This window comes from Nipponia nippon, unplaced genomic scaffold (genome assembly GCF_047370975.1).
Source record: "Nipponia nippon isolate SJK-2023a ecotype South Korea unplaced genomic scaffold, ASM4737097v1 scaffold_1, whole genome shotgun sequence".
Lineage (NCBI taxonomy): Eukaryota > Metazoa > Chordata > Aves > Pelecaniformes > Threskiornithidae > Nipponia > Nipponia nippon.
In genome coordinates this window covers 131,561,425-131,572,163 of record NW_028262290.1, presented here as the reverse complement: position 1 = coordinate 131,572,163, position 10,739 = coordinate 131,561,425, and the positions used below count along the sequence as shown (strand labels likewise).

The window sequence follows — 10,739 nt, the reverse complement described above, 5'->3', positions numbered from 1 at the left end:
TCCTGCGGCATGTGGCTCAGGCACAGAAATAAAACAGAATAAAGTCACTTTTTAGAAAAGCCACTCAGAAAGTAGCCCTGGGCAGGGGTGTAGAGGGTCTCTCTGGCAGAGTGGGCACGGAGGGAGGTACAATTTCATTGCTGCAGCTCTGCTGCCAGTCCCCTGGGGAGTTAAACCTCAAGATTTACCCGTTTAGTAGGTATGATATCTGAGCCTGTGGCACCGGTTTGGCATTTTTGGTTGCCCCAAATCGTCTTGCTTTCTTGGCTTTGTTTTCGGCAGCACTCCTGCTATGAAGCTCAAGCCTGGGCCCCCCCCCCGGTGCCACAGGAGCGAGGTAAACTCGTTCCCCGCACTCGCTCCCCTTCCCCTGCCGGCTCCGGGTACCGGGCGGCACGGCGGCTCCCCAGTGCGGGGCAGCCGGACTCCCGCGGCCGCCCCGGGACACGCGGGGCCGATGCGGAGCCCGGGGGCAGAGCCCGGGGACAGAGCCGGGGCACAGAGCCCACTGCAGCCCGCGGGTGGGATTCGCCGGGGCGGCGGGGGCGGTGCGCGGGCTGCGGCGGGGGCAGCGGCGGCGCCCGCCCGCCCCCCCGGTCCCGCCCGGCCCCGCCCGGCCGCGGCCGCGGTGCCCCTCCCGGGGCAGGGGCAGGCGTAGCGGGGCGGGGGGGAACCGGAGCAGGCGAGGCGTGATCGCCCGAGGCCCCTCCTGCCTGCCGGGGAAGCCTTAAAACACCCCGGCGATGTGCGGAGCCCCGCACTCGGGAGCCCCGACCCACGGACAGAAGCGCCTCGCTGAGCCGAGAGCCGCTCCGCTGCAGCCGCCGCCGTGAGTGCCGCGACGGAGCGGGCTTGGGCTTGGGCTTGGGCTTGGGCTTGGGCTTGGGCTTGGGCTTGGGGACGGGGACGGGGACGGGAACGGGAACGGGGGGCGGCCCGGGCCGCGGCGCGCTGGGGCGGCCGCGCTGCTCCCGCCGTCGGGGCGGGTGCTGACGGCGGCTCTCTCCCATCCCATCCCATCCCACCGTGCAGATGCAGGGCACCGTGAGGCTGTGGGTGTCGGTGCTGACTTTCGCCCTGTCGCTGCTGGTCTGCCTGGGGACGCTGGCAGAGGCGTACCCCTCCAAACCGGACAGTCCCGGCGAGGATGCCCCGGCAGAGGACATGGCCAGATACTACTCGGCGCTGAGGCACTACATCAACCTCATCACCAGGCAGAGGTAGGCAGAATGGCCTGGCCAGCATCCCCCTTTCCCACTTGCCAGGCTGCCTTTTTCCTTGGCAAGGCTCAGGGGAGGAAAGTGGGGTGCCCCCTTGCACCTGGGTGGCTCACCCTGCTTCCCCCACCGACACGGAGAAAGATGTGATGCACAGACTCCCTTTAGAGGGCAACAGCCATGCACCCCTGAGTCGCCTTTGGGTCCGGGGCTGAATTTCCACCATCCAAGTTGGCAGAAGGGGCAGGGGTGACGATGCTGCCTCTGCTCTCTCAGCCCTTTTTAGCCTTTACACAGACGGGCTGGCAGGCAGGAGCATGAACCGCAGGGCAGCATGCATGGGGAGAGCCCCCCAAAAGGGAGAGAAAACAACTAACCTGGGAGTTGGGGAGAGTTAGATAGGGCAGTAGGAGCAGTTTCCCACTTCCATTGCTGTCACCGACTCTAGTGAAGATTTTGATGAGAAAAAGTGCCCCTCTAGCCTTGCTGAGGAGTTGTAGTCCAGATGCTTCGTGGTTTGCCAGCTACTTCTTGCAGCGCTGCATGCCAAAAACCGAACAGGTCCTTAACAAAAACGCAAGATCACAAGGAAGAACCCAAGCCCAAGCTGAAAGAGAAAAGATTGTGACCCGAATCTGCCTGGCTCTAAACTGGCTTTCTGGGGATGACTGTGCTCGTTAAAATAGGGGTAAAGGCTTGGTCTGAAAAAAGTGCAAATTATTATAAAAAATCATTTTCTCTGGGACCATCTGTCCAGTTTAGGCTGTGTGATTAATAGAAGTTTCTCCTGCGGTCCCTGAACAGTGTGTGACCCAGAAGAGCTTTGACATATTTATCTATTTGTTTAATATCAAAACCAGATGAGAGGTCTAAAATTAGGCTTTCATTTGTCCCTCTAGCAGTCTGAAGAATTAAATTAGAAGGGAGGCTATCGTGTGACTGAGAGCTTTCCCGGCAAACCCATAACATTGTCTGCCAGTGCACTAATAGCATAACACAGATGAAGAGACTGATAGAAATACAGTTCTTCAGTCCTGAACTTTTAAAGCAATATTCACAACTCATTCATGTGTATGGCATGCTTCTGTGTGATTGTGCTTAGATAACTTTTTGTCTAGATTACTGCTAAAACAATCTGGTCCTTGCGTTCTGCCTCTGCTGCCCTTTTCCCTTGCATGCGGTGGGATCTCCAGGCTGGTTTCTCATCTCTTCTTTTGTTTCTTGTCTCTGATGCCTCAAGCTGCGCCAGGGGAGGTTTAGGTTAGATATTAGGAAAAACTTCTTCACCGAAAGGGTGGTCAAGCATTGGAACAGGCTGCCCAGGGAAGTGGTTGAGTGTCCATCCCTGGAGGTATTTAAAGAACGGATAGATGTGGTGCTCGAGGACATGGTATAGATGGACTTGGCAGTGATAGGTTAACGGTTGGACTCGATGACCTTAAGGGTCTTTTCCAACCTTGATGATTCTATGATTCTATGATTTCAAAGGTGGTTCCTGTCCAAAACGAGGTCATATTTAAAAACAAACAAACCAACCCTCCAAACCCAAATGATCCCTCCTTTCTGTATTCAGCCTCCACTTCTGGAGGGTGCCCTGTATTCTTGCTTTAATGTTGACTGTGTAGCTTTTCTTCCCTAACTTCTGGGGTGCAAGTACACAACTCAGAGACTGAGACTGCTTTCATTCTTCTGTGTGGATCTGAGTTCTGAAATGAACTGAAATAGTTATTGTTGCTGATGGATAAAACAATGCAGAATTTAAATTTTGTTCTTCAGATTTTACCTAGATTTCCCACCCACCCTCTCATATTTAAAGGGAACAGAACTGACCTGGAAATACAAGAAAGCTGGCAGAAAAAAACCACCACAATGGCAACTTCATGATACACATTTTAAAGTTGACTACATAGGTTAACTAAAAAAAAAAAAACCCAACCCAAAATGGTGTGCTGTTTCCACTGTGTGGTGAATTAACAGTACAGAAATAAAGTAAGTGCCGCCTCTGTTTGGAAAGCTTAACTGAGCTCCTGGAGGTTCCCTGTTTCAGCAGTGACACAGTCACTTGCAAAATGAATCAATAACTTTTGAAGCATTTTGGACTGGTCTCAGGATGATCATTTGGTCTGTTTCAGCAGATGTGCTCGAAGCTTTCTCTTTTCTTACAGCTTTTTACCTCTGCCTTTTGTGCCTGGTGCTGCTTGGGAGCCCTGTGACAGGGGGGAGACAAGGAGTCCAGGGACTTGCCCTGCTCCTCCTGAGGGTGTGTGAGCAAGCTGTGCTCGGTCTCTCGCCTGGTCACTGTACAACTGGTGAGATGGAGCTGTAAGAGCATGTTGGGAAAGGATGAAGAAATCGATGCTTTTCTCTCTTCAGGTTCATCTGTCTAGTCTTTTTTGATGTTTTTGTGATTATGAATAACCTTCTGGCTCATCCTTCTGACTTCCGCTTCTGGCCTAACCCAAGTGTTTGGGTGTCATTCTCCTCTGAGCTACTGTGACCCACAGGGTCTTCACCCCAGCTCCCATGAAGCTTCTTCCTTCCAGACCATCTTTCTCTTGTTGTCTTTAGACCTTGTCTGTGTGGCTGCTTTGCTCCCTCTTTCCTTTCAGATCCTTCTCTTTCAGATCCATTTCACTTAGCTTTAGACAAGACATCTGTGCCCATCAGCTTTATACCCCTTTGAGGTTAGCTGAGGGAAACAGGTACTTGTAGGGTTCAGGTCACCAGGTCTGTTTCAAGCTTCTCATTTCTGATGAGATCCCTTGTTTCTTATGTGCCAGGTCTTTATGACTTAAAAGAGAGACTAAGGTAACCAGCACAGATGCAGACTCCTACCCTGCAGATGTCTGTGTGTCTTTGGATTACTCCCACCTCTGTCCTCAAAACCATCCTGTGGTCCTTGCCGCATACCCCTCTACCGCACTGTTCAGGAGGCTTTTTTAAGAGACCATCTTTGCTTGAATCACTCATCCTTTTGCTACTTGGTACTACCTGTACTCCCTCTTGCCAACAGGCCCTCTTTCTTTCTTGTCCCGTGTAGCTTGTTCATGAATCTGTGGCTCTTCTGTGCTGTAGCAAAACAGTAAGGCCATTCGTGCTGGAAATGGCTGGAACTATAGGCAGGGCAGAGAATATCTGAAAGTGTGTCTGACTTGGGCAGTACTGATGCTCCCACTTCATGTCAATACCCTTTAATGGGGAAGGGAGCAAATCTTGGGAGCTTGGGGTTTTTTGGCAGCTTTCTGAGTCAGACCCACATGATGCTTCTGAGATCCCTCAGCTCCTGTTGCCAGCCTTGGACATCGATGGGATTTGACTCCCAAGACCTAAGTTTTCATAGGAAGCCTTGAGATTTTGTTGAGATACTATGTCCCTAATCAGAATAAGTATATTTACTCTTCAATCCCTTTGACTTCAACTGGAGTTGTGGCTTACCAGCATGCCCGAAAAAAGGCCTTGATATCTCAAGCTGAGCATAAAACCTGACCAGGTAGTTTCAGGAAGCTTGGAGCCTTGTTCTTTTAAAACAGTGGTGATATTTGATTAAAAGTATTTCCCAAACAGCAAATAAAGGCCTGGCTTTCTGTGTTCACATTGTCTCAGAGCTGGGCAGGGTAGACAAGGAGCAAAGCACGAAGCAGCTGGAGCAAAGATCTCCCAAGGCATTTGCTTCAGTAAGAAGAGATTGACTTTGTCCATGGCCTCTTTTTATTATGGCTGTAGCATGGTTATTTTCCAGTGGCAAAATTATGGGGCAGACAGGAGGCTCAGGCAGCTGACATAGGAAGAGCAGCTGCTCCTTGGCCAGCCCAGTTGGTCGCAGTTGGCAATTGCCTCATGTGCAGCTTCGCTATGTGAAGATACGGTGGGTTCGTCCAGCACAGGTAGCAGCGCTGAAGGCGCTTGAAGGGACTCATATAAAAGGTATCTCCCCAACACGATTGTCTTCATGATTTGTCCAAATCTCTGCACTCCAGAGAGCTGCTACACATTTCTTATTCAGACAAAACTTTCCAAGACATTAGTGGGAGTTTTGCCCAAGTGTAAGCTGTTGGAGCAAGCTGTTGATTTGTTAAATCTGTTTCTTTAAAACAATGGCAAATTAGATTCACCCTCAGCTGAAGTCCAGGTCACATACATATTAATTGGAATAGGGAAACAGAAAGAAAGAAATCCCTTTGAGGTGATGGAGAGCAAGGTATTTGATTCAGCATCATGCTTGATTGCATTATTGTAATAGCATTTTACTATGTCTGGCTGGTTCTTTTCAGATACCTGCTTTCAGTCAGTTTAGATTAAGAAGAAATTTACTTTAAAATTCTGAAACTGATGCTTTGTCTTTCTGTGGCACAGGTGATGTACTAAAATGATTAAGGCAATGTAAAAATACAAAAAGTTGAATAAAATGATTGAAAAGTGAGATATGTTTCCACTTTTCAGTAAGTCTTGCCATCAACAGGTAAAACTGCTAGCTTTTGAAATATAGTTTTGGAAGGGTTTTTGTTGTTTTGTTGTTTTTTTTTCCCCCAAAATTTAGATCAAGTCATTGGAGAAAGATCTTGATAGCAATGGATAAAATCTAAGTCCTTAATTACACCTTTGATTTCTCTGGAATCAGAATTTCACTCAAGTGGCATTCACAAAGCTGTTATCTGTTAATGTACTTGGTGATTCAGACTAATTACATACATAAGTTACAAACCATGATCTTAATTCTTTCCAACCAAGGGAGCGTTTGCTTATAGTTATCACTCTTAGACTAATGAATCCTTATAGTGAAGAAGTGTCTGTCAAGCTGGCTGCTCATTGTTGCTTCTGTTTTCACAGGAAAAGAGAGAAAATTCCTTTCCAAGAACCAAGAATTGCAGTACTTTTAACTGTTGAGCAATGCATAGTATCCAGGATTTAAAAAAAAAAAAAAAGAAGGCAATAGGAAGGCAGCTGCCACATAAATATAGGACAAAGGTAGCTGGTAGTATCCCATTTAATTGAAGAAGAACTCTGATTCAGAAAGTTTTCTCTCCCATGGCCACGTAGTTCAAAAGTGACAATTACCTTGGGGTAGTTCAGTTTTTACAACCTAATGTGCTATGTGTTGGGCAGCCCCAGGTGTACTAGCTATCTTAAAAAATCTTGGCTAGTTCCTTGGATAATATGGTATATCTGAGTTTTCTGTTCACTTAATAGATAAAATTGACTCCTCATGTACAATACAGAAGCATCTAAAACAGTGTGAAAGCTAATAAGATGATGGAACTGGGTTTGTAGGTAGGAATTACATGCTTGGAGGTCACGTCATGCCCAGCTTCTTCCCCCTTCCTCCATGCTCACATCAGTAAAGGGCAAGGCCTTAGAGTATCCAGGAACAGCCATCAAATTGAGAAAGATTCAGAGTTTCTCCATACTATCATGTAACATGATTATGGAAAAAAAAATATCCAAAGACATACTGAAGAGTGAACATTTTCTCACATGGCTAACTCAAGTTAAAATACTTGCTGGAAAGTTGTCTTTATGTCTGCTCTGTTCAGTTTTTCTGAAAAGATTTGTTTAATGGTTCCATGCTTAGCCTTCATTTTTTAAAAACTGACATATACAAAAATGTACTTTTTTTTCTCTTTCCTTAGATATGGAAAGAGATCAAGCCCAGAGACACTGATCTCAGACCTCTTGTTGAGGGAAAGCACAGAAAATATTCCTAGATCCAGGTATGTATGAAAAAGTTTTGTGGTGGATTTCACTTCTCGTTTAGATTGAACAGTTTCATTTGTTATCAATAAATCTGTTTCACAGGGAGAAAAGATATGCCACTAACAGCTGGGTAGACATGTCCTGAAAAAACATTTTTAATTCCTTTTTTGTTAAGAGCCGGCACCATCTATGAATGCAAGAAATGCCTTACCAGATATAATATAGTCCAAACTCCTCATTTCCTGAGCTTGGGAGCAGGCCATACCTGCTGTTTGGAGGAAGGGAAGCATTCCCGCAATGCTTGCCCTTTACTGCGCTTTATTACACAGAGTTGTACTCTGATGTATGATGACAGATTAGAGCCCCCAAAGTGGCATATTTCTACTCATTTGCTACTCAAACAGGTTTACATTTTTCCTCTAAAGATGTATGAGTGGTAAATATGCACATACATTAACTTATACACAAACGCATGGCTGTGACTGGTCTTTACAATACAGTATTTCACATAGGTTTTGTACCTAATATTTTACAAAGGGGAAAAAAGGCCTTCATATTTCCATTTGCACTTGGTTAAAAATAACTGTGGTGTTTCAAGCAACAGTGGGATTTCAGATGTACATGCTCTATTTATCTAGTTAGTTAGGTAATGACACTTTAGCTATAATGTAAGTTACTGTAGTGGTGACTACAATTTACACAGCTAAAAGTAAGTATGTTGAAAACGTAAGATATGGGAGTGGGGGTTGTCTCATGAAAAAAATATTGGTTTTAATTTTTGCTTGCAATCAAGCATGAGTGAGCTCAGTTTAAGCCTTTACTGATCGCCTGAAGTATGCTGATAATACTTCTACTGCAGAAATAAATTTTTATGCAGTAGTCATCTCAGGAGTCTACAAGCAAATGCTCTGCATTTTCATCAGCTGTACAAAGCTCACTTAGACTAGTTAAGTACTTAAGCATAGTAGTTTGTAGCACTGAACTTAGGGCATGATCTTGTCACCAAAAGGTGACCAAAATTTCTACTGCCATCAAGGAAGGTTGTCCATAAGACTTACGGTTCTGCACATAGGGAGACCGTTGACTTATGGTTTGATGACTAACCACAGCCGTGGGGATGCAGTTTTCTCTGCAGATGCTTATGTAAAAAACTGCATGGAGTGCAGTGAAATGTATTAGACTATTTTGTGTTTGGTAATGACAAGGCAGAGCCCTCACATAATGGGAAATTTCCGCTGCCATGAATTTGAGGCAACACACAGGGTAGTACAAAGTCTAATACTCTCTGTAATTTCACCCCTTCATAACAAAACTTTATGGTTATTATTATTGTTTCAATAATGCTATTTATAACACACCAGGGAGCAGAAACTCATGAGCAAAATAACAAACTAGTCTGCATTTAAGATTGAGAATTGATGAGGAACAGATTTCTATTTCATACCCCCTGTAACAGCACTTTAAACTGAGTATGATATTTGTCATTCATCGATGACAATTATGAGAGTCCTGGGAACAATGATGTCTAGCTTCCTATGGATATGTTTTCTAGGATAACACCCTGTATGGATTCTGAACCCCGCTCTAGCTTTTTCCTCCATGTGAGGACATAATTAAATCTTCTTTCTACCCGGTCCTGTGTTTCATGGCACATCAGGAACTTAGTACCTCAGAGATATCTGTACCTCTCTCTGACTTGGTTGAAATTGTCCAGAGGGTTTGAAAGCTGGTGGGGAAGTTAGGGGAGCCACGCAGGGGTGGACAGCTGGACACACAGCAAGTATGCCCAGGTACAACATGGCTGCCTAAGCCTTCCTCCTGCAGGAAGCCAGGCTGAATGAATGAAAGGCAGAGTGCTATTATTCTGAACTTAAATTAATGAAGTATATCTTTTAGAAATAGTTAAATACACAGCCAGTTGCAGAGCAGATGTAATTTGCACTCAGTGAATCAGTGAGAGAGAGACACTTCATGAGTTCTCAGGAACAAACTTGGTAACTAAACATTGAGGTATTAATAAACAACTTAACTGTATTCAGCTTGGCTGGCCTCGTTTGACATTTCACTTTTGCTGGCTAATGTATGCCCCAAACTATTTTGTAGTCTGTGTGTATGTCTGACCGTTTAAAGAAAGTTTAGAGAGATTCTTATAGCAACCAGATAAAATGTAGGAAGTTAAGGAATGAAAAAAAGGAGGCACCTGGACCTGAGTACAAATCAGTTCTTATGACAAAAACATGTGATGTGGCATGTTTCTGATCTTGTCGAGCCTGTGGAGTCATGAGAAAACCTTTAAAACTCAATAACAGGATGTGTCTCCCCTACTATACCTCTTTAGAAGTTGGGTATCTACTGAGAAGTAGTTGTCTAGGCTGCCTTTGCAGTCAATCGGAGGGATGGGTATCTCCAAAATGAGCCTTCCATCTGAAAATGGGCAGGATCAATTGCCCTCTCACAGTGCCAGTGTCTCTCCAATGACTGTGAAGGAAGACTAGATGTCCAACTTTTAGACGGCAAAAATTACGGCAAATGCATTTCCTCCAGTCTCTCTCCATGTTCTCCACTTGTTGATTTGCTTGCTGTGTAGACAGAACAGCTCTTTGCAAGCAGAGGACCTCTAGATGAAATCCTGCCCTCAGCATCCCTTTCAACACCTGCTTCAAATGTTTGATACTGAGCAGTGGAATACCACAATAATATTTTAGGATGGTGGCTGTGGACTTTGGTTTTGTTTGAAGGTGCTAACAGCATGATGTGTTTTTTTGGGTTTTGGGTTTTTTTTTTGTTTTTTTTTTAGCTCAGTGAATTCTCTTTGGAAACTGTTTACTTCTGAGTAAGAGTTTGTATTTCAACATATCATAGTTTTCTAGCTGAATTTGATTAAGTGCTTCTTCATAGCATAAAGCAGCTTTGCAGTGAATCCCAGTGATGTAAGAACATGCCATCTGGGCAGTAGAATGGCGGGGCAAGTTCTGGTCCCAAAGTACAGACATTTAGCCAAGCAGGATGCCTCTGCTTTGATGGGAGTTGCATATACGATCTTCAATTGCAAATATGCATATGTATTCCATATTGCTGCTAGTATTAAAATGAAAATTTTAGGTATTTCTAACTTTGAATTTTTCAGAAAGGGCTTTACAATGTGTTTAATGTTTTTTTTTTAATTCATAATATGTATTGCAGGTTTGAAGACCCTTCGATGTGGTGATGGGATTTTCAGCACACTGTCAAAACTTTTCCTAGTTTTCACTTCATACTCCATGCCTCTGAAGCAAATCATAGCATCATTCCCAGTGCATGCAGCCATTGTACTGAATTCTGTAGAGTTTTTCCTTCATCATATTTGTATATACCTTTATTTAAATAAATTATTTGTGCATTCCAAAATATACTAAATGAAAACAAACAAACAACCTTGTCATTGGTATAGAAAAGAGTTGTTTTAAACTATTAAAACTGAATTATAACCTCCCTGCAGTCTAAAGTAGTACAGACAACAATAGTGTCACCGTTATTACAGTAATTAGTGTGCAAAGTAAGATAAAGACGTCATTTATTGTAGCCTCAAACTCAGCTCAGCTGCTTAATTTATACAAAACTGTTTAAAATAATTTATTGCAGACTACATAATTTAGGAAAATAGTGTTCTGGGAGGCAATTTTTCAGAATCACCATACTAAAAACTTACTTAGTACTTACATTGACAAATGTATTAAAATGAATAGCATTTTCAAGATACAAAGGAATAAGTCACTGCTTAATTCTGCTAACTCCTCAAAACTGGTTTGAAGCTTGGCTGTAAGCCTGAGTTAGGAATTTTAAATGAAACAG

At 44.3% G+C, this 10,739-nt stretch overlaps 1 protein-coding gene across 1 annotated transcript; it reads left to right on the top strand.

Moving 5' to 3' along the window:
- The first annotated feature begins 670 nt into the window (after window positions 1–670).
- Window positions 671–10,395, top strand: NPY (neuropeptide Y). The gene is made up of 4 exons (XM_087753946.1): window positions 671–829; window positions 1,033–1,220; window positions 6,845–6,925; window positions 10,092–10,395. Exons 2-4 carry the CDS (start codon window positions 1,033–1,035, stop codon window positions 10,114–10,116), a joined length of 294 nt encoding a protein of 97 aa, XP_087610072.1. The 5' UTR covers window positions 671–829; the 3' UTR covers window positions 10,117–10,395.
- Window positions 10,396–10,739: the final 344 nt, after the last annotated feature.